Source organism: Musa acuminata, chromosome BXJ1-6 (genome assembly GCF_036884655.1).
Source record: "Musa acuminata AAA Group cultivar baxijiao chromosome BXJ1-6, Cavendish_Baxijiao_AAA, whole genome shotgun sequence".
Lineage (NCBI taxonomy): Eukaryota > Viridiplantae > Streptophyta > Magnoliopsida > Zingiberales > Musaceae > Musa > Musa acuminata.
In genome coordinates this window covers 19,493,709-19,517,662 of record NC_088332.1, presented here as the reverse complement: position 1 = coordinate 19,517,662, position 23,954 = coordinate 19,493,709, and the positions used below count along the sequence as shown (strand labels likewise).

Here is a 23,954-nt window from a genome sequence, read left to right as displayed (position 1 = left end):
ATATATATATATAAAATGGGTTTTACCTTATGTGAATATTGCAGGCCTTTCCCTACTATTTGGTGTATTGGAAGAAGCATATACGAACAAGAATAGCAACATCTTTGCACGCGTATTCGAACGTCCGTATATCGATATTACTAATGAAAACATTACACACGAGTACCTGGCCACGTACAGTTATACTCACCCGGACATCTATACGTACCAGTGTCTATGCGGATACGCAGTCGGGCAGAGGTCGGTCGACGTGGCACTTGGCGGGGAGCTGCTTGACCCGGTCGGAGCTGACCCAAAAGAGCCCGAGTAGGGGCGACTTGATGTAGGAGCAGAAGCAGCCGAAGTCGGCGGTGGCGACTGCGGCGCAGCACTCCGGCGATGGAGTCTTGTCCGGGAACCACTTGCTGACGGCCGACCTGCAGGCTGACAGGCCTCCGGGCGACACGTTGCAGACGCCCCCCGAAGTTACCTTCACCTTCCGGCCGCTAGCGCTGGCCACCAGAAGCAGGAGCAGGAGAGCGAACGCCGCTTGACGGGACTCCATCGTTGATGCCTTGAGGCTCTCTGCGCTGCCTTGGTATACATAGAGAGCTCCATATCATGTACTGTTGGAGTTACAGATGGAGGTCGAAGGAGATGGTTTGAAGTTGGGAAAGCTTAAATGCTGGTTTCCGTTTGCGACGAGTACAGCAAAGTTACTATTTATTATTTCCACGACAGCGAAGTTTCTCAGTTCATTCAGTTCAAATAAATAATAAATACACAAGAATCTCATGTCAATCTTCTTGGAGAAGAAGACCTCAACATGCATGCGTTGATTGATATTAATGAACTCTAAATTTTACATGGTAACCCTATCTATCTATCTATCTATCTATCTATCTTTGTTTGTTCACCTAATTAATTTGCATTGCATCAGTTCTCTAACCGTGTTTATATTTATAAATAGTATGATCAATAGAAATTCTCTGGACGCATGTTAAGGAGAAAAAAACAATGTATCAAAATGTCAAGGGTAAAGCTTTGCAAGGATAACTATGTAAAGAACCCCCATGAAATCTTTCTAATATTTTAAAAGGCTAACAACAACACTCATCACATATTTCCTTTTTCTTGGATTGTTGGTAACATTTGTTGTCGTCTCTACCTAAAGATTAAAAGTTGACAGGTGTAGGAAGTGAATAAAATAAACACATTATATAATATTTTATTGATGTTGTCGTGGGTTCGATTAATAGTTTTTGTTCAAGTTGGTGATCCATGTACATGGAAAGAACACATAGGAACAGGAAAAAGAAACACTATTTACAGGATGTGCCGTCTTCCTTATTTCTTGATCACAACAAACACCTAATGTGTGCTGGTATTGCAGCGGCCTTCCTCCGTGCCCTGCACGTCCCATTCTGAGCCAGTCGAGAGATGCTACCGCTCGACCTCTCTCTCTTTTCGGTGCAAGCAAACACACTGCATGCGGGAACAGAACCAAAGGTGGAAACTTTTTTTTGACAGTCTTGATTGACATCGATGTTTTTCTTATAAAGGTGGTGTCTTTTTCTGCCATCTATTTTCTTTCTCTTCAATCGCAGAAATCAACTACAGCACCGCCGAACAATCAAATCGACAGAAGATTGTCGATAAAAAGCCGCCTCCTCGAACGTCGCGACCCTGCCGTCCTCCTCCACGACGATCGCCCTCCTCAACTCCCCGGACTTCGCCGTCGGCGCCAAAGGAAGAAGACGCAATCGAAGGATTAGGTGCTACGTCCTCTCCAAATGTTTGAGATGACGTCCAACCGTGGGGCACCTACAGCTTATGACCACACGTCGTCGTGTCCCAAAACTTACAACACTCGGCACTTGGCCAAGTCACCGTGGAGCACCCAAGACATTTGGAGGTGTTCGATAATGTTGTCTCCTGATGGTGATGCCATGAGTGTTTGCTCGTGTGACACGCACAGCCGGGCTTCTCGGGCCATATGGCCGCCAGCTCCCCATCGCTCATCTTTCTCTCCTCTACCATTGAATTGCATTCGCAGTACCCTACTTAATCACCTTCTTTCTAAAATATCAATCAAATCTTCAAGTTATTCACCAAAATATGCTGTGATTTGTTTGTTTCCTCTTGCTCAAACTAGAGCCATTTGGGACGCCATTGCTGGTAAGCCTTTCAGTGATATTTATGGGGCCATTGAAGGAACATGCTTGTCTCCATATTGGGCAATAATTCAGTGGCTGGCTCTTTTTTCATTATTATTCTCACTAAGCATTATTATTCCAATTTAGGCCTCCATCACCCTCTCACAGAGAGAGAGAGAGATGATCTGAACCACATCGAAACCCAACCTTGGCGCTTTGCTGCAATTGCAGGTTCTTTGTTGTCTTTCAATTTTTTCACGTCTCCATCTTTTGATCAGCCGCATGTCTTGTCGGGTGGAATGATGCATTCATTATCACCACTGTTTAATCCTATTGGTCCTGTAGAAGAGACTTTTGTGTTAGGAAAACATCTCGATGAATCAATTAGAGAAAGTAATAAAAGCACCCAAAGATATTCACCACATTAAAAATTTAAAATGTATAATACTTTTTTTTTTCCAGATTAGTTGTGCTACCGGTAACAGTATGATACCATGATTTTTTATTCCATCAAGGTTTTTTATTTGAAAAAAAAAAAAAGTTATAATGATACAAAAAAAAAATAATGAATTTCATTATTTTTATGGTTATTTCATACACGATGAGTTCCTCTGTGTACACCATAGCCTCATTTTTCATTTAATCAGATGGTATTGTGACCATGTAAAGTTCATTATAAAGTTCTTTTTTATAATAAGAGTTATATGTACGGTAACAAACAGTACATAATTAGAAAAATTGACTAAGTAATTGACCCTAATAATAATAGAGGATTTTGAACTATCTTATATCCAATAGTTAATAATAGAGGACCTCGTATCCAACGAGAACTATATGAGGATAGAATGATCAAATTTTATTTATTTATTTTAATCTATATTGATCAATAATGATCGGATTTTGTCCAATACTACTACTAAAGAGTTGAAATTGTCATATTTTAAATAGTTTGTTTGATCATTTAAACCAAAAGAAATGGTTTATCTTTAACTCTCTTCCACTCTTCAATTTACTCACATCTCTATCTGATTCTTATATTTTCATATTCTTAAACTGATTTATGAATTTGATCAAATTTGAAAGGATTAACACTTAAATTAGAGAATATTTTAATCAAGAAATATATATATATATATATATATTTTTATTTCTAGATTTTTGTTAATTTATGAGATGATTAAGCCTATTTAATATATCTAATATATTATTTAATATATTTATGATGGTAGAAATATATTTAATTATGTAGTAATTAAGATTTTAATACACATATTGGGTGAAATCTTTGTATTTAATACATATTATTATGATTTATATATTTATAATAGTAGAATAGATTTAATTAGGTTTTAATTAAACTTTTTAGTATTATGGTCAGTAATTTTAATAATAATTTGATCAAAATTTGGCTCATATTGGGTCAATTCAATATATTTAATTTATATTACGATGTTTGATATATTTATAGTGACGAAATAAATCTAATTAGAAAGTAATTAATTATATTAATATTATAATTACTATATTTAATAATGATTTTATTGTAACTTGATTTATATTGAATCAAATTTGTATATTTAATCATGTTTGACATATTTATAATGGTATAATAGGGTTAACTATAGATTAATTAATTTTTTTAATATTATAATTTATGGGTTTAATTATGATTATGTTATTTTTTAACCTATATTTGGTCAATTCTATATATTTAATAATTATTAGGGTATTTAACATGCTTATATTTATAAAAAAGAGTCAATTAAAGACTTATTAGTGTTTTTAACATTTATGATTAGTATATTTAATGATAATCTCATCGTAATTTGATCTATATTGGATCAGTGTATTTAATGTCTATTAGGTTGATTGACATATTTATAATAGCAAAGTATGATTCATTACGTATATCACCATCTTGTTATTTTAAATTAAGTCTAATCATAGCTTGTTAATTTGATAAATTCTTATAGTAACATAGTACCAAAGGAACAAATATATGATGACGCTTGGGATCATGCTCGTCATATGGACGAAAGCTATCATCATTAGTAATGCAAACATTATGACTACATTGACCGAGATAGAAGAATCACTCAGTTGAAGTAACATTTGGTCAGCGACTATCCTTATATTGCAAAATGCAAATAAGTTCCAATAGAGATCTATCAATTATTTCAAAAGAAGTTAAATTAAATAAGAAATTACGTAATTAAAAAGAAGGCCAGGAAGTGGAAGAATACCACATGGCTACATAAGAACTACTATTCGACGGTAATATCGATCCAAATCCCAGAGTTAAGATTTATATTTTATTAAAAAATCAATACATGTATGATAATACAATGAATCATCAATAATCTCACTCACAATGAGAGTATGGTAGTGGCAATGGGTCTACGCCATAGAGATTGTATGAGTGCTAACACAATGCAACTAATTGTCTCTTCTTCTTAATTAAGTAGGATTGATAGTATGAGATAGAGTAGAATTAGTGTTTTTATTATAAGACTTGATAGGAGACTAGATATTATTGAGATTGATCCGTAAGTATATTCTTTATAAATAGCAAAACAAACATAAATGAATGATGCCCGTACAAAAGAAAAGAAGTGAGAATTTGGCAAGATAATATCTAAGTGCTTTAACTTCTATAATTCCATTGAGCACAATCCAATGTTCATTAGAGTAAGATATCTTCAATCCAAAAGGCTAAAATGAGGATCCAATCTTTAACACTGAAGGAGATCTATAACATATGAGGAGGTGAAGATTAGATTAAATCCTTCGAGAGATAGTGAGATAAATATAGAGTGACACTAATATGTGATAATTGGATATGACCTATAAGAATGAGCATCATTAACTTTTTTATGTATTAGAATAGAAGAATCATTTTTCATAAGTTAGTTGACACTTCCAATCAGATTTAATATTTAAACTATATTGAAAACCTAATTGATACCATAGTAGAGGAAATTGGGCCACAATACATTGTCTAAATAGTCACCGACAATGGAGCTAATTTCAAGAATATTAGTTTATAATTAATTAAAAAAATTATTTTGGACTCCATGTATAGCTGACTTCATGAACCTAATGTTGAAGAAATTTGGTAAGTTATAATCAGTAAGCGAGTATGTGGTAAAGGCATCGTTAGTGACAAAGTTTACATATGACCATTATTTATTAGGTCCACTCCTTGATACAAAAGTATATAAATGATGAAATACTCTGACCTAACATTACTCATTTTAGTATAAATTTTATTACCTTAAAGTCAATCCATCAAAAGAAATAAGGTCTCAAGGTAATGATCAATGATTGAGTTCAAGGTACTCAAAATCTTAGTGATGAAAAAAATTATTCTTTTTTCTAGATCTTAGGAAAACGTGAATGAAATTATAATAAGAGTTGAACTATTTTATGTTATCCTCCATAAGATCGATGTGAAGAAACATCCACAAATGTTTTATTTTAGACATATACTACAGCAAAAGTTAAAACCAAAAAAGCTTTTACAAATGATTTTAAGGCCAATCAATACTTACATATCATCAACCATAAGACCAAGTTCATATGGACTAAGATAATCAGAATACAAGGAACATGAAATCATTTACAAATTCTTACTAACGAAATTATTTGTCTTATAATGTATTATCTAAGTCTGACAATTCAATTTCAATAGTCTTAGAACACGATCAAATTTATTATCGGTAATAATAAAAATTATTTACTGACTCTTGCCAAAAAAGTGTTGATGCTATTATAAAGGGCCAATTATTATGAGTAATTATCAGTTCATTCTCTGACGTTGTAGCTATATCATGTCATTATAATATGGATCCTAGTAAGACAGTTGCACACATATTGACATTAATTATTGATTAAGCTAATAAAATCTTTGCATATCTTTTTATAGTCCAGTGATGGTTATAATATAGAGGATCTGCATAAAATATAACTGGTCAACGTTTGTGTACTTTCACAGATAACAACATCGAGTGGTCCCAAACGTAACTAGTTAATATTCATATTAGTTCACACAAAGGTCTATAATAAACTATCATGTACATAGTTAAAGAAATTAGTATATATCTACTTTGATATATGGTTAAGTTTGAGATGTATCGAGCTAGATAAGAAATTAGATAAACCAAATATTGATCATATTGACCTTGAATACTATAAAGAAGATTCACAACCAATGATTGAATAAGCCAAAGCAGTAGATAATCAAAAGAATTCTTTACTTAATAAGGCAAAAGATCCTCCACAACCTTTACATTTTATCACAGAGTTAATAGAAGAAGAGGAACAACATCCCAAGTAAAAGGAAGATTCCTCTCGGTCAGAACACATCAAAAGGTGTCGGACAATATCGTCGAACTACTCAATGAACTAAAGATCCCTAAGCATTACAATCATTCGTCCAGTGTGCAAATACAAAAGGAAAAATAGTAGCATTAGTTTCACCATTACAACATAAACATAAAGTAGGACTCATCATATTCCCAACCATTATATTATAGACGATCTTATGACCAATAGTAGTATGGTGATTGATCTTATAATATAGAGTAATAGGTCAATAGTGAAAGTCAAAATTCTGACATTCTCTAACCTCTACGCTAATATAAACAATTATACTTATTTTAGAAATCATCTTAAACAGTGTGGTTTATGACAATCAAATTATGACTATCACCACATTCATGCACCGATAGCAATGGTGTATTAGTATATTATATTACGAAATCAATTTAAGGATTGGATCAAACAAAAATAGCATATTGATGTATAAATATATATGACCAAAGACCTCGATCCACCACTCATGGATTTTCGTCATTCTTTTTTATGGTAAAACTAAGTAGATCTGTCGATCAATCAATTTATTATTTGATTCATTTGAATATTAAATTTTAACTCATAATCTAATAATTTAAATATTTTTATAGATAATTTAATATTAAAGGAATGACAATTTGTAACATGCAACTCCTCAAAATCTGAAAAAATATATAGCACAATTCCTTTCAAATTTAGAATTTTTTTTGATAAAATTATATAAAATTTATATTCAATCTTAACTTAAAAATCTTAATCTAATTTTTTTATTTTTTAAATAATTTTAAATAAATTTTTAAAAAAATTTCTATGTCATTAACATATATCGTCGTACCAACACTTTGACACATTGGGGCGATATATATTATGCATATACCACCTGATAAGTCAAATCATTTTTTTTCTTATATGGAAAGTCTTTTTAAATTTAAATTTTTTATTGAAGCATTCTTACATGTAATTTTTATAATTAAATATATTTTAATTAAAAAGTTCCAAAATAATACTAGCTGCAAGTCCAAAACCCAAAGTTGGATTGACCACGTTGGATATTCTCTTGATCTCCATTATCTCAACCCTCTATTTTCCACATCGTCTTCTCCGTCTCAACGTTCCTGGTCACCAGATCGCCATGCTCTCTCTCTCTCTCTCTCTCTCTCTCTCTCTCTCCGTCCTGGCAACTTGATTTCTCGAAGGCACTTTGCTGAGAGATCCCATTAGCCGCCTAGAAGATCCTCGGCCTGTCATGAGAGAGAGGATCTGTAGCTGCGTGGAATGCTAGCTCAAATAAGCACTTCTTTCGTAAAGGTGGAGGGAGCATATGGACCTTAATATTTTGAATTGCATCTTTCCTACAGTAGCACCGGAGTTGGCAGTCATTGTCGATAAGACCTCACCTTGTCGTAGTCGCATGTGTTTGGAGGTTCAACACTCGGTCAGCGAAGGGTAAGAGGAGAATAAAGAAAGCGTGCACATGACAAGCAATGTCGAAGGGAGAAGGTCGAGCTGGCGATGGCCATCTACGTAAGTTCAATCTGCAGAACCATGTCCAGGTTCAATGTACTGATCATCAAGCCATCACGATTCGGCGGACATATCGAGCTCTTTCCACGTTGCCTTTATGATCTTGGAACGGGAACATCTATCCTTCCCCTAATTTTGTCTCTATTCGTTCCTGCTGGAATTTTCATTAAACCCAAAATTTCCCAATGTTGATGATCAAATGTCACTTGACTTAATGTATGATTTAAATTTAATGACATTCAACTAGTTAAGCAGTCATGCAATGTCAACGTTGTCCTTTTTAGAATTAATTTTACATATGCTTAAAACTAATTTTCTGATTTAACTAGTTGTTAATTTAATGACTTTACTTTATTTATCATGAAAGATCATAGATAATAATATATTTCAAAATAGCGTTAGACATGATGAGGGTAATAATGGTGATAAGACTCGGGTGACGTCAGCTGCCCCAGATGACGCCTCACGCCTCTGTTGACCTGTCAGCACATGGTCAATGCGGATCGAAACGCCGACCAAGGCACATTAACACCTGCTCAGGCTCGATCCTTTACGTCACGCCAACATCGATGTCAAACACTACTAGAAGTACGATCCTGCTCCCTGCGGGCAGGCACATCAGGCAACGGTAACCCTCACTATAAAAACCCTCGCGCTCCAAGGAAATGAGGGAGGACACAACACAGATAAAAAATCCCCTGCGATTATTCACTAACTTGATTGTCGGAGGGGTCGGGCCGAACTTCCCCAACCCGACCTATGTGCAGGTGTGAAGACGGAGGCCTCCCACTAGACGCCCAAGCGAGGAGTTCCCTCCCGGAGGAAGCAACGACCTCGTCTCGATCGAACCATCGCAATCAGCCACTTCAGCGATCTCAAGGGCCGCCCCAGGAAGATCCCCCATCATCCAGACTCGAACCAAGCCGCATCGGCCCCGAGGCCACGGCTTAAAGTTGTTTACACCAACATTTTTTGCGCTAGAAGGAGGGCCCGAATGTCAAGGGATCACCCAATTGGCTCAGACGAGCTTGTGGCTGAGGGGTCACACCCGATCGAAGCTCCGGGGGAACACCCCCCGCGCGGAGAACCTCGAGATGAACCCCCCGCCGTGACTTTAGAGCGCTATTGACGGATATTTAATGACTCAGGTCTGTCACCGCCAGACGGCGCCCCAGCTGGCCCGTCGCCCGTGTCGTCCGAGGCCTTTCAGGACCTCACTCATCAAGTCCGAACTCTGACCGATATGGTGCAGTCCATTATCCCACTCGTTTCTCGACCGTAGCACCCGCCTGCGATCCAACCACTGCGGCAACAAGACCCACCTGTTCTAGCTCGCACCCCACCCCGGGAGTCCACGGCCCCACTCGGGAACCGAGCAACGGCAAACCCGAGAAGCCGCCCGGAGCCCGAGGCATTTTCCTCATACTCCACTAATTCCCTGCGAGCCCAACTACGCTTCGTTAGTCAACGGCTCGACGAGGTGCAGAAAGAGGTTCGTGGGTCAAGGGGAGAGCTTGGGGAAGACGCACACTAGCGATCTCCATTCATACCCGAGATACACGATCAGACAGTCCCCCCGAACTTTCGACTTCCCTCCCTGGACGCATACGATGGCTCCACCGACCCAGCGGACCATATTGTCGTTTTCCGCACCCAGATGGCGCTGTATAGAACCTATGATGCTTTGATGTGCAGAGCGTTTCCCACCACTCTGAGAGGTCCGGCCCGCGCGTGGTACAACGGCCTGAAGACCGGGACGATCGCCTCCTTTGACCAACTCGTCAAGGACTTCGAACTCAACTTTTTGGCCTACGCCCGACCGAAACCTTCTATTGCGTTGCTCCTCGGACTCAACCAAAGGGAGGACAAGCCCCTCTCCCACTTTGTGAATTGTTTTGCAACACAAATTCGGGGATTACCGGACGCTCATCCCTCTCTATTGATGCAGGGGTTTATGATAGGCCTGCGACCTTCCAGATTCTTCTGGTCCCTCGTGGAGCGACCCCCCACTACGGTGCCTGAGATGCTTCAACGCGCGAACCAGTTCATCGCGGTCGAGGCTTGGATAGTCGGGAAGTGGGAGGAGCACAAGAGGGCTAGGCGGGAGCCGGCTCGGGGACAATCGTCCACCGCGCCGAGGCGCAGGATGGACCGGCCTAACCCGCCGGTGCTGAGGACCCCGTTGCCCTCTTTGGGCGTGTCCCGAACGGAGATATTTCTCCAAATAAGGGAAAATGGGTTACTCAGGGCCCCCAACCCGATGAAAAGCCCGCGGGAACTCGCCGACCGATCCAAGTATTGCCGCTTCCACCGGCAAAGCGGGCATGATACTGAGGAGTGCCGCGAGCTGAAGCGGCAAATCGAGGAGCTCGTCCACAGAGGACACCTCAATCGGTATATCCGTCGGGACAGGGAGCTTTCGCCCCATCCGGCGAGCCCTGTGGAGCGCCAAATCGACGTCATCACAAGAGGCCCAGCATCCAAAGGAAATAGTATGTCCGGAAGGAAGGCATATGCTCGCTCCGCTAGGGCCGATGCTCCCCAACGTGGCCCCGACCCCGAGGTCGCGTTCCCTCCCGAGGGCGCTGAGCGATCAGAGCATGACGATGCGCTCGTAATAACAGCTCGGATCACTAACACCCAGGTAAGGAGGATCATGATCAACACGGGGAGCTCAACTGATGTGCTCTATCTTGACGCTTTCCGGAAACTTGGGTTGGCTAAAGAAGCCGTGGAGCCCATGTGCTCGGCGCTCACGAGGTTCACCAGCGACTCGATCTCGCCGTTGGGAGCCGTCACCCTGCCCCTGACTTTGGGAGCGCCGCCCAGATCGAAGACGGTGATGTCCACCTTTTTAGTGGTGGATCTCCCTATTGCATACAACGCCATCCTCGGATGCCCACCCTCAACAAGATTAGAGCCGTAGATTCCACCTACCACCAGATGGTGAAGTTTCCGACCCACGCTAGGACCGGAGAGGTCTGGGGAAGCCCCCGAAGCCGCCCCTGCGCGGACCTCCTCAATCTGCCGACGCAGCTCCGCGTTGCGGTCGCTCAAAACGTCGAGGGCCACAACCGCTTCGAGCACACAGTCCATCAACGTCGTGGTATAATGATGGCCCTGCAAAGAGAAAGAGTCAAGACAAGTAACGTTCTGGCATAGGCAGGAAGTCGATAGCAAGACGCTTACCCACAGCAACGACTTAGCAGACTTGCCCAGCAAAACGTCCGAGGGCATGGTGTACAGATCTCAAGCCATATCGGGATGAAGCCCGCCTCGCGCGAAGGAGGTCGCGGCCTCCCCGTCGGCCCATACCCGGGTCCCGTGGGTCAGGCCCACCCACCGGGCAACCAGCGGGTCGGAGGGCTGGCCCTCCGGAAGTCCCCCCATCACCCGAGCTTGATAGGGCTCATCCTGCACTCCTGTAGGGAGGCAACACAAGTCGCAGATGGAGGGTTCCCGAGGCGCCTTCCCTGCCCCTTCATTGCATGGGCCGGCCTCGCCCCGACCAGGGCCCCGTTGTCGATCACAACGGCCCGGTTCGACAACGACCTCCTTGGCCGGAGCTGGCGACATATCCTCCTTCTGGACGCCGATCTTCAATTTCTTCCGGGGTCGTCTGGCCTCGAGTTCTACTGGCGCTTCTTTTGAGCTAGCCCTTGGCTCGGTCGTTTGATGCGACGACGTGGCCGATGAAGAACGCCCCCCGCACAGCGATGAGGTTCACCATCTCTGCACGAAAACACCGACATTGGTCGGAACACCAAAAACGATCTTTTGGAAAACCCTAACGCTACCCACTGCGGGCATACCTCGAGGCACCGGGCTAAGACCCGCCTCGACTAGCCACCCCTCGGTCATTTCCCAAATAGCCCGGGAGGCTAGGAGAATCTCCTTAAGCTGCCAAAGGTCCCTGCGCTCCTCGTCGTTCAGGGCCGGGGCGGTGTTGTCAATCATGCGCGCCGCCCACCAGAGCCCGAAGCCCCAGTCCTCCGAACGGCAGACAAAAAAGAAACGCCCCTTCCATCCCTTATTACTGGAAGGAGCCCCGCTAACCTAGAAGCCCGGTCGGGTGGACAGATAGTAACCCCCCGACCCCTTGGAAAGGCGAAAATAGGAGAGGAAGAGAGACCGGGTTGGGGCAATATTGGCGTAGTGGCACTCCCCTAGGAACGCCACCAAATAGCGCCAGGAGTTCGGTGCCATCTATGACGGGGAAATGCGCCACCACGAGATAAAAGAGGTGATGACGGGATGCAATGGGAGGCGTAGCCCGACCTCAAAGGCGTCTAAAGTTAAGGTGAAGCCCTTTTGGATAGGGTCGTACGCCCGCTGCCCTGGCTCAGGGGCAGAAAGCACAAATTCCTCCGGGATACCATAACGGCCCTGGAGGTAACCAAGTGACGACTCGCTCACAGTCGAGTCGAGGTCGTGCGGCCACATTAAGGCTTCGAGAGCCCTAGCCGCTTTTTCGTCGGATGACGAGTTGGGGCTCGGCGGCAATGTTTTCTCTCCGGCATTACCAAAGGTGGATGGTGAAGAAGGCAAGGGTAAGGAAGAAGGGGAAGCCATCCTTACCGACCTTAGGAAGGAACAGCAGGACAACCGATTCGGACGAAGCAATAGGGTCCGAAGAAGCAACTGGGTGAATGCAAGTAAGGAGACGTGCAGGAAGCCAATTGCACGCTATTTATAGGCCAAATCCCGCCAAAACGGTGACCCTTCCTCTCCTGAAGCACGTTGCGTCAGGCAAACCAAACGTCACCTCACCATAAATGTGGCTTGACGTGGCAGCCGTCGGGCGCGCGGTGCGAATGCTGAAAGCGCTGGCCTTCTCAGCCTTGAAAACCGGCGACTCCTGAAAGTGACGGTCCCTTGGGCTTCCCTAGACGAAGAATGGCCTGGCCACCCGCGGCCGCATGTCACTAAGCAATGAATTGCTGATCAAAACCAAGTTGCGTCTCGGCTGCATGTTGCCCGAGACCACGACCTTTGCGTGGCCTGCCCGCCTGAGTCGTGCTCCTCGGCTCTATGTTGCCCAAGACCACTACCTATGCGCGGCTTGCCCGCCTGAGTCGTGCTCCTCGGCTGCATGTCGCTTGAGACCACTACCTCTACGCGAGTCGTGCTCCTCGGCTGCATGTTGCCCGAGACCACTACCTCTGCGCGGCCTTCCCGCTTGAGTCGTGCTCCTTGGCTGCATCCTGCTCCTCGGTTGCGTGTTGCCCGAGACCACTACCTCTGCGCGGCCTGCCCGCTTGAGTCGTGCTCCTCGGTTGTGTGTTGGCCGAGACCACTACCTCTGCGCGGACTGCCCGCTTGAGTCGCGCTCCTTGGCTGCGTGCTGCCTGAGACCACTACCTCTGTGCGGCCTGCCTGCCTGAGTCGTGCTCCTCGGCTGCATGATACACGAGACCACTACCTCTACGCGGCCTGCCCGCCTAAGTCGTGCTCCTCGGTTGCGTGTTGCCCGAGACCACTACCTCTGCGCGGCCTGCCCGCTTGAGTCGTGCTCCTCGGTTGTGTGTTGCCCGAGACCACTACCTCTGCGTGGACTGCCCGCTTGAGTCGCGCTCCTTGGCTGCGTGCTGCCTGAGACCACTACCTCTGTGCGGCCTGCCCGCCTGAGTCGTGCTCCTCGGTTGCATGTTGCCCAAGACCACTACCTCTGCGCAACCTGCCTGCCCGAGTCACGCTCCTCGACCGCATACTGCCCAAGGCCACCGCTGCACATCCAACCCTCCTTAGTTACTAAACTTCATAATTCCCACACCCCTGGTAACGGGCCGGCAACCACCCAGTAGGGATAGTTTCTTAAAGTTGAAGCCATGCCTCGAACCCCCCTTTTACAACAACCGACGCATAGCTTCCTTCGGGGGGAATATGATGAGGGTAATAATGACGATAAGACTCGGGTGACGTTAGTTGCCCCAGATGACGCCTCATGCCTCTGTTGACCTATCAGCACCTGGTCAACGCGGACCGGAACGCCGACCAAGGCACATTAACACCCTGCTCAGGCTCGATCCTTTACGCCACGCCAACATCGATGTCAGACACTACCAGAAGTACGATCCTGCTCCCTGCGGGCAGGCACATCAGGCAACGGTAACCCTCACTATAAAAACCCTCGCGCTCCAAGGAAATGAGGGAGGACACAACACAGATAAAAAAACCCCTTACGATTATTCACTAACTTGATCATCGGAGGGGTTGGGCTGAGCTCCCCCGACCCGACCTGTGTGCAGGTGTGAAGACAGAGGCCTCCCACTAGACGCCTGGGCGAGGAGTTCCCTCTCGGAGGAAGCAGCGACCCCGTCTCGATCGGACCATCGCAATCGACCACTTCAGCGATCTCAAGGGCCGTCCCGGGAAGATCCCCCATCATCCGAACCCGAACCAAGTCGCATTGGCCCCGAGGCCACGACTTAGTTGTTTACACCAACAAGACATATGGAGCATACCAAATGAATTATGAGTTTCCAACATACTACACAAGAAGAGAGTTTTATTTGGCATTTTACAGGACGAACATGCTTGGAACTTATACAAATTGCTGTCATAAGCTTAATGTCATTTCCACTTAACCGTGATTCATAGTACATCAATGCCAAATAGTACAACAATTTGGCAAGAATACAATCAAGTGGCAATATCAACACAAAATTTAAATGAAAGATAAAATAATATATATATATATATATATATTAAATAAGGCAGTCATCATCTGCTTTAATTCCAATTCCGTCACATGATTGACACGTTTCTTCCCAACACCGACTCGCTGTCGTCCGCCGCATATCCTATCCCGATCCTTCGCTTCAGCATATGATGGTGCCTTTGGCCGCCGTGAATCCCACGGCTCGACACTTGGCCTCGGCGCCGCCGGCCCCCGAGAGCGCGGCGGACGCCGGGACCGCGTTGACCGTCCTCCGGTACGGCCCCAGCCACTTAGCCATTATGTACCTCCCCTTCCGCCACGGCGGCACGTGCAGGCCCTGTGACTTGAGCGACCGCCGCCCCGCATCCCCCACCATCCGCACCACCTGCTTCACCTCCTCCGGCTGGGCCACCATCATTTCCGGAAGCGCCGCCACCACGTTTTCGTAAGCCTCCGTCGCTCGAGCCACCTTGAACTCCGCGGCGAAGCCCAGGTCCACGATGTAACGCCGATCTTCCTTCCCCTCCTTTCCCGCCGGCACCACCACGTCGATGTACTCGTAACTCCCGTGGACCAAGTTCCCGGAGCTCTCCCACCTCGCCTTGCATATCCCAGCGTCGTAACCCATCTCCCTCAGCAGCGCCATGACCGCCCGGCGATACCCGGAAGCGCTCGACCTCAGCGTCGCCATGGCGTCCGCGGCCTTGGAGGCGTCAGAGAGGAGGCGGAGGCGGAAAGGGTCGTCGCTCTTCCTCCACCCACCGACCAGTTCTCCCACCGCAGCCGCTGCCTTCTCGGACTGATCTCCTCCATCCGAGTCGGACATCCGGTCACCAGGCTCACCAGCAGCAGCAGCGTCTGCCGCAGAGGGGGAGTCGCAGTCGTCGCACTCGAAGAAGGCATGGACGAGGCTGGACAAGGCCTCGTGATCGCTGCCGCTGCTGGCATAGCCAGTCAGCCGGCGGCGATCGTAGCCTCGGAGACGAGCCCTCGCATCCTCCCCGAGGGGATCGGTCACCCGCTTGGCCCTCATGGAAACTGCCATTTCAGGGGCTTCAAAGGGCGTAGAGAAGACTCTTTTACAGGGAAGGAGATGGATATACGCTGTCAACACTGGAGAGTCATCATGGAGTCACCATTTTTTGTAGTACAATAATGTGGAGAAGGTGACGACATTTTATTAGTGTAGAGAGAGAGAGAGAGAGAGCGAGGAGAGAGATTACCACAGGAATATTCATGGCATTGTCCACTCTTCCTCTATTGGTCAGTGGATGCTTGTCTATGAGCAGTCAAGATGTAAGGTGATGGGGTTATGGAATGGCGAGGAAGGAGGTGAGGGATATACCGAGTGCCAGGTGGAATGGTTCGGCTATGCGACGGTATATGCCCGTGCACAAGCCTTGATGCTGGGCTCTCGCACGTGATGGAGTACGGGCTCGCACATTGCAAGGGAGCGAGTGCAGAGGCAGGTGATGGACGAGGCAATATAAAGAGGAGCTTAATCCGTGTTGAATCTTGTTTGGGGTCGTCTAGGTACGTGGAATGTGCCAAAGCATGTCCAGGTTCAATGTACTGATTGTTGTACCCTGATGGCCACCACCTTATCGTTTCTTTCTTAAAAATAAATAAATAAAAGCTAAATTTTGGGTCCAACTTCATGAAATAATTTTCTTAATTCTCGGCTGTAGACTTCTATTATATATGAATTTTCATAAAATCACAAGGATAATGATTATTTTTATGCTCGAGTTCTTTGTGTTTTTTGAGAATTTTAAATTTAAAATCTTTCAACGTAAAATTCATGTGCAATGTATTAATATGAGATTTGAGATGTGAATACTAGAACATCATATCACACCTACTCACAAGCTCGTTAATCCAACACATCAATCAAGTATTTTCACGCAAATATACAATAATCATTCGGACGACCCTTTACATCATACTTTTACACAATTGATCTCACAAACTAATTCTCATTAAAAACCTTATTTTACAAAGAAGAGAGGGTGTTTCATCTTTGGATATTCTATTCTTCCAACACCATCTTAAGCATCATATTTACTTTTTATCGAGTATGCCACTGACAGTACCCCTACCAAATCCAGTTATTTTCCAACACAAAGCTTGTACATAGCTTGACGAGAACCAAGATTGGCTCCATATTCGAACACTTGGTACTATCCGAACTTAAATTAACATACTAATATGTATTATGCTGGTGAAATTTTAGACTCGTGAAATGAGGAACTCACCATTATGTTGTCATTAGGTCATCCGTAGTTAATCATATTGTGTTTGTATTATTTTTCCTCTGAGACACCATCAACATTGGTCGTTACGACAACTGTTGCTTCTAGTAGCAGGGATTAATTAGCATAACCCACTGCACTAAACAGAAATGGGAAGCTTCCTGCTTCTCTTCTTGGCCTCTCATCTGAGCGCTCTTCATCGTGATATCCATGGATGCACCATTGCCCTTGGTGCTCTTTGTTTAAGCCAAGCTGCTATCTCCTCTGCCTACTGCAGTGTTGGTAGACACATCCTTGTCAAGATCATTCAGAACTGATGGAAGGTAATTAACGCCTGGCTGCAAAGTTATCTTCCAACCATGCATGGAGTTGTGTATATTTCTGAGAAGTATTCATTAACTAGTGCAAGAGACATCAGGTTTGTCTGCAGATGCTTCGACGAACTGTGGCATCAACATGCTCCCAAGGTTCCTCCTGTGGACTCATCGGAATCCATTATACATAGGTCAGATGACGAATGATGAAACCCTAGAAGGTTGTTCCCAGCCCTGCTAATGCAAGAGAAAAAGATAGCGAGCTGTATACGTTGATCATGAAGCAAATATATATAGATTGAGAAGCTGAAGGAAACCTTGAGGTTGGATCTGTTACTGTTCAAATTAAGTTTCCGTTCATACAATTTTATCGTCTTGTATGACTCTAAAGCAAAGGATAAGAGAAAAGGCCACTGTACAAATAGGGAGAGCAACTTTCTGCAACAAAAAAGAAATAATCTAGGAGAATGGAAAGCAAGATAAAGAAGCAGCTTAGAACTGATAGCTAGAACAAGATACAAAATCATTTTTAATGTAGTCGCTACCTATATATGAATAATACAGGTGATCCGATCGGACTTCTTGTGGCCCAAGATATATATAATATAATTAATTAGATTCTGATGACTATATTGATCAATAGATAGATAACCAGTTTACTGCTTTGTGCCATATCGATCTAAACCTGCCAGAAAGATGGATAACCAGTCTCTACATTGCACTGTCGCAGGACACTTGCAATTAGAAACGTTGCTTTGTCCATGGCACGAGCATGAATTAATTAGTATGATGAATCTCCATGTAGACAATAGTTACACTAAATTCGAAAATCATAAGATTGCTTCAGGGTTTGATGTCCACCTGTTGGAAGTCAAAACTCTAGTCATGTTGTAGAGATGTCGAGCATATATTGTCATTAGTATATATATATATATATATATATATATATATATATATATATATATATATATATATATATATATATATATATATATAACATTAAACTATATTAGGAACACTCACTAATCATTTTTTTTATCTAATAAAAAAATAATCTTTTACTGACGGACAGAGAAAACCTCTTGCAAGCATGTCGAATCAAATTTAGTAAATGTATCATTTATTATGACTTAGATATGCCATTAGGACCATCCAAATGTTGTTAGTACATTGCATTAGGTTGATCCACTTGAAATCAATATCCAAATCCGATAAGCTTGTGAATCCAAAACAAGGACCTGTATCCGACCCGTTAATAGAAACTTCGCGACTCTGCCACATAAGCATCCACGAGGGCGACACCATGGCTTGCTTTCCATTGCTCATACGTGCATCTCTGGTGCAGGCGGGATCACCTTAGGGTTTTTGGGGGCTATATATATTACGTGTTGAACGCTAAGTGCGACGGGTAGCGGCGGCGAAGTTCCGAGGAGAGAAATCGAAGCGCTTCTCGCCACCGCTCGGCCAAAATGGGTAAGGATCCGAAGCCTTCGTCTGGGAATCGTCCTCCAATTCGAGGATTCGGAACCCCAATATCTGTTAGCTTAGTCTTCATCTTGTTGCTCACGTCCATGACGCTCTCCCTCTCCTTATGCTGTCAGGTATCTCGCGGGACTCCATGCACAAGAGGCGCGCTACTGGGGGCAAGAAGAAGGCCTGGAGGAAGAAGAGAAAGTGAGACCCCTCTCCCTCTCCCTCTCTCTCTTCAGCTGGTTAACCATAGGTCGTTGCGTTGCTTTTGTACCTCAATCTCGTATTTTTATTATTCGCTTGCAGTTGGGTTTTCGTGCACTTTTGTTTGATTTCCCCAAGTATCCAACGAAGAGACAGGGTTTTGACGTGTGAATTTTTACAAGTTCTTTATTTGTTCGAATTACTATGGTTTCGATTTATTCTTGCTGTTGATCCAGCAAGGTTCGATTCCTGATGTAATCTGTTGATTGTCTTTTGTGCTATTAGACATTTATTTGATCTAATTTGAGTGTTTAGTCACCTTGGTTTAATTTCTTTTATTCTATTTAAATTTGTTTTTGTATCTGTTTTTATCCTTTGAAAGGTATGAATTGGGAAGGCAGCCGGCGAACACAAAACTCTCCAGCAACAAAACAGTGAGGAGGGTTCGAGTGCGAGGAGGCAATGTGAAGTGGAGGGCCCTCCGGTTGGACACTGGGAATTACTCATGGGGGAGTGAGGCTGTGACTCGCAAGACCCGTATCCTTGATGTGGTCTACAATGCTTCGAACAACGAACTTGTGAGGACGCAGACCCTTGTGAAGAGTGCCATCGTGCAGGTTGATGCTACCCCCTTCAAGCATTGGTACCTCCAGCATTACGGTGTCGAGATTGGTAGGAAAAAGAAGGCCCCTGCAGCCGCCAAGAAGGAGGCAACAGAGGTGGATCCTTGTTATTTTATGTTTTTATTGTTCTTTAAATTCAATTTACTCTTACCTTTTTTAACCTTGGTGCTTCTCTTTATTGGAATTTTAGTTCATAGCTTAATTTATATGTGCATAGTCTTTTCTACATGTCTGAAAACTCATTTTCTGATCTAAAGAGAGTAACATTCCTCATCTAAGGTGAGGGCGAGGCTAGGTGTCACAATAAGGTTGTTGCCTTGCGATATAGATGATGGAGAGTTGAGTTGTAAATATAGCGTTCCTCTTTGGACCGCTCATTTGTAGGAGTTTTTTACATGGGACCACCAATGGCTCATCTAAGATGCATTCATCATATTTAAAATGTTTTATGAATTAATTTATGATATCATATTTGAAATAGTTTGTTAATTCATTATACACTATTAAAAGAATCTACTTGTTTCACTATGTACCATGTAATTCTGATTTCACTGAGGCGACTGCTGTAACCTTAGGCCTTCTGCAGGATTGCTTTGTTTGATTCAAAATGATATTTACTGGTTTTGTTACAATCTTGAGCTTCTCTGGAGCCAATTAATCAGTGATAGTAAACATATATTCACCTTTTTGTATCTGGCTTTTCTTGATTTTATATTTTGTGATTTCAAGAGTGCGGTATGTGCTCGGACAGTCTGACTATGGTGGTACACCGGCTTCTTCACCACCTTTCCATTTATATTATATGTGCATAAGAGTCTGTTTAGTTGCTTGCCGGAGCTTCTATTGCAGGGTATTCTTGCCATTCCCAGAACTTATTATTGGGACTCCCACTATTTACGTATTTCCTTTGAAACAATAGTTTTGAATTATGAAGATTGAGTGGAGAAAAAGGTGACAGATTCAAAGATTTCATAATTGGGTGATCATGCAGCAAACTATTTCATTTGAGGTTTAAAATATGGTTGTCCAATGGTACATATGCAGCTTGTTTCTTGAAGTAGACTTGAAATTCCAAAACCATTATGGTTATGAGTTTTTAATTGAGGAAAAATTCAAAGTAGTGAGGTTTGGTTAGAATTTTTATTTATCAGCTCCCTTGATGGCATTTTGTGTAGCTCCAAGGACTTTCTATGATATCCATAAGCACTTTTACGTAGGATATTATTCGATGCCAACCAATGGATTCAAATAAGGACCTGTCTCTTCCTTGATAACAAGTCCTAAGTTCTTGTTACATTGTTGGCAAAAAGTGGATTATGAATCAAAGTGTTGGTATATGTTTGGGTGCAATCTTATTTGGATGGCATCAAATATTTGGTGACCCCAATTTTTGTTCATCTGCAGTCTGATCTGCATTGCAAGTCAGTTTATCAAGTTAGCTATATCTGAAATTGGGAACATGACAATTATTTAAGAGACAACTTCATTTGGTGTTTCTTAGTTTTGCTAAAATTAGAATTGTCCTTATGGTTCTGCTGATTGTTTAGATCCCTTTGTGTAGTTTTTTACTTGTAGGTATGGTTCCCAGTTTGCATGATTTAAGATCACATCAGCATGCAGTTGGTGAGATTTTGTTTCAAACTGGTGATAGAGTTTGATATAAGGATTTATCTTATTCAATTCTTTTACACTTCATGTTGGGGAGTGGCACACAGTATCAGTGTCTGTCTTTTATAGGACTTCAATGCCACTATATAGTTTTGGTATGCCAATCTAAATTGAGTTGCTTCATATTGCACACACTATAATATATACTATTGCAGTCTTATCTACCTGGAAAACTGCAGTATTTGGATTTTGTTAATATTTATGGTTCCATCAGTTATATTAAAACTATATGTTGCTACAGTACAGCAGACTTTCTTATACTCCAAAGAAAGTTGCATAAATAATTGAAGGGGGCATTTGCAGTAATTTTTCTGTATGACCATCTTCTATGTGCTTGGTTCCAGCTTTAGATCTTTCATGCTGAATCATCACTACGTTCCAGACTGTATTTTTCATCTTTGCTAAAATTGATTGATGTTATCTGCCTTAATTTTTTTTTTCTTCCTTGCCCTATGTCAGGTACCGGAGGGTGAAGCTGCAGCAGAGGAAGCAAAGAAGAGCAACCATGTAACCAGGAAGCTGGAGAAGCGACAGCAGGGCCGTACACTTGATCCCCACATCGAGGAGCAATTTGGTGCTGGAAGGTTGTTAGCTTGTATTTCTTCACGCCCTGGCCAGTGCGGGAGAGCTGATGGGTAGGAAGTATTTTCTTTTTAATCTTTTCCTATTATCCATGATGATTTCTCTACTGTTTGATCTAATGGATGTGATAATCGTGATGCACAGATACATACTGGAAGGAAAGGAGCTTGAGTTCTACATGAAGAAGATCCAGCGAAAGAAGGGCAAGGGTGCAGGAGCTGCAGCTTAAGGGGAAGCGACTTATTTCTGGTACACTGCAGTAAGTTTCAGATTGATATAGTTGTGCACTTGCCTGTTTCAGGTTAGGGTTTTGTATTCCAAGGGATGTTTGCATATGGAAATTTTGACAAACATTGGCTTTTCAAGATGTTGAGATTTAATCGTCACATTTGACAAATTTCTAATCAATTGCTCTGGGTACAAATTTTTGTGACATTATTAGAAGCTTAATTTTAAAGCTCTTGTCTCTTTACGGAAAATCTTTGCAGATGCCCCATGCCTCATTTCATAAAAGGTCCAAGAAAGATTTCTCAATTCTTTGGTAATATTCAAGGTGTGCCAGATCTCATAAGGGAATTTACATGCTGTACCCTGACTTATTCTGTTTTCATTTAATGCATAATATTCTCTTCATGATGTTCAAACTACCCATCTTCATGGTTTGGTTAAAAACCTCGTCTTCTAGGGTTTCAGTAGGACTACAACCATTGTTTTTCTTATTTTCCGAAGCTTATGGTCCATGAATGTTCATTTAGGTTTCCCAGTTGTATAAATTGAACCATCAATAAAAATGTAGCTTATTCTTCCTCCATAAAAGAAAGAAAGAGAAAAGAGAGAGAGAGAAGATAAAGATAAAACTATGACAGCAGGAAATATAGAGAAGAAAGAGAGGAGGAGATAAGCCATTGTAGGGAGTTCAGAATCAATGCCTATGCTCGCTCCTCGGATTAATATGGAGGCATATCTGGTTCTGCGGTCCATTCCCTTATAACATAAACTTGATGATCCATTCTTCATATAGATAAATTGTGTTGATAATTAATTACCCTTTATTAGCATTGTTCTCAAAATATTAAATGTATCAACAGTGTACTAATATTACTCAAGAAGCATCGATCATCCGATCTTTAAGGAACGTATTATGTCAGGATGCCGTAAATGAGACCATCTTCCAATCTCGTGTCAAACATTTTGGTTACATTCTATTTCACGACAACTGAAACCAGGAGAAGCAAAGCACCAGAAACGAATCATCCCATGTCGGACATATTCTAATATATGATATCTCCCTGAGAAGAAACAGCAGGGCAATGGCCACAGGCTCTCCCCTTCCTCTCTCTCTTCGGGAAAACTATATCTTTGTTGTGGATCGGCATTATGAAGTATGTTCATATGCTCGTTTCTATACTATACGACATCCTTATATTATTGCACGTGTTGTCCGTATTTTTATCAAGAACATAATTAAATTACATGGAGTTTTTGGTTTCATTGTCAATAAAATTTTTAATAGCTCCTTTTGGACAGAGCTTTTTTGCTTACAGGTTATCAAGCTGAATATGAGTACCGGCGAATAGATGAGCAAATTGAAGTGATAAATATATGCCTAGAAAACTATCTCAGATGCTTTACCAGTGATAAACCGAAGGAATGGACTAAATGACTTCCTTGGATAGAATGATGATATAATACTTCTTATCACTCTTCTATTAAAATGACTCATTTCGAAGCAGTTTATGATCGAACCCCTCCCATAATTATAAATACATGCCCGGCTCTTCTAAAGTTGATCGAGTGGACAAGAAATTACTTAGCAAGGATAAGATTATTCAACTCCTACATGGTAACCTTGTAGCCTCACAAGCAAGAATGAAACAGTAAGTTGATAAACACTAAAGTGAACAAGAATTTATAGTGGGTGATTGGGTTTTCCTTTGTCCTCGACCCTACAAGCAAACCTTTATAAATGTTCGATCTTCTATGAAGTTGTCTACTCGAATTTTTTTTCTTCTTATAAAGTATTAGAATGCATTAGTCCAATTGCCTATCACTTAGAGTTGCCTTCAAGCTCTATGATACACCTAGTTTTTCATGTTTTCTACCTCAAGAAGAAGCTAAGTGAAGATGAGGTGGTGCAACACCATTTGCCAAACATATCTTCCGTTGGT

General features: G+C 42.6%; 4 protein-coding genes across 6 annotated transcripts; 2 read left to right on the top strand and 2 right to left on the bottom strand.

Annotated features, from left to right (window-relative positions):
• Nucleotides 1-214: 214 nt before the first annotated feature.
• LOC103988668 (putative lipid-transfer protein DIR1) lies at nt 215-544 on the bottom strand. The gene has a single exon (XM_009407272.3). It carries the CDS (start codon nt 542-544, stop codon nt 215-217), a length of 330 nt encoding a protein of 109 aa, XP_009405547.2.
• A 9,125-nt stretch (nt 545-9,669) lies between these two features.
• On the top strand, nt 9,670-10,938 carry LOC103992258 (uncharacterized). The gene has a single exon (XM_009411892.2). The coding sequence runs from the start codon at nt 9,670-9,672 to the stop codon at nt 10,936-10,938; it is 1,269 nt and encodes a 422-aa protein (XP_009410167.2).
• A 3,691-nt stretch (nt 10,939-14,629) lies between these two features.
• Nucleotides 14,630-16,141, bottom strand: LOC135677757 (uncharacterized). Of its 3 annotated transcripts, none has more exons than XM_065190147.1 (2): nt 15,897-16,141; nt 14,630-15,777 (listed from the first exon to the last, which is right to left on the bottom strand). In XM_065190147.1, exon 2 carries the CDS (start codon nt 15,716-15,718, stop codon nt 14,834-14,836), a length of 885 nt encoding a protein of 294 aa, XP_065046219.1. In that variant the 5' UTR covers nt 15,719-15,777; nt 15,897-16,141; the 3' UTR covers nt 14,630-14,833. The 3 variants fall into 3 exon arrangements, with proteins under 3 accessions (XP_065046219.1, XP_065046218.1, XP_065046217.1); XM_065190146.1 differs by having other exon boundaries at nt 14,631-15,786; nt 15,900-16,141; XM_065190145.1 differs by having other exon boundaries at nt 14,633-15,786.
• A 2,446-nt stretch (nt 16,142-18,587) lies between these two features.
• Nucleotides 18,588-22,221, top strand: LOC103988660 (small ribosomal subunit protein eS8). The gene is made up of 5 exons (XM_009407263.3): nt 18,588-18,712; nt 18,841-18,913; nt 19,296-19,632; nt 21,664-21,839; nt 21,931-22,221. Exons 1-5 carry the CDS (start codon nt 18,709-18,711, stop codon nt 22,013-22,015), a joined length of 675 nt encoding a protein of 224 aa, XP_009405538.1. The 5' UTR covers nt 18,588-18,708; the 3' UTR covers nt 22,016-22,221.
• Nucleotides 22,222-23,954: the final 1,733 nt, after the last annotated feature.

Coding starts and splice junctions, on each gene's coding strand:
- LOC103988668 (XM_009407272.3), bottom strand. CDS start 544: ATGGAGTCCCGTCAAGCGGCGTTCGCTCTCCTGCTCCTGCTTCTGGTG.
- LOC103992258 (XM_009411892.2), top strand. CDS start 9,670: ATGGCGCTGTATAGAACCTATGATGCTTTGATGTGCAGAGCGTTTCCC.
- LOC135677757 (XM_065190147.1), bottom strand. CDS start 15,718: ATGGCAGTTTCCATGAGGGCCAAGCGGGTGACCGATCCCCTCGGGGAG.
- LOC103988660 (XM_009407263.3), top strand. Junction 19,633..21,663: donor CCAAGAAGGAGGCAACAGAG/GTGGATCCTTGT, acceptor GCCCTATGTCAG/GTACCGGAGGGTGAAGCTGC. Junction 21,840..21,930: donor CAGTGCGGGAGAGCTGATGG/GTAGGAAGTATT, acceptor CGTGATGCACAG/ATACATACTGGAAGGAAAGG.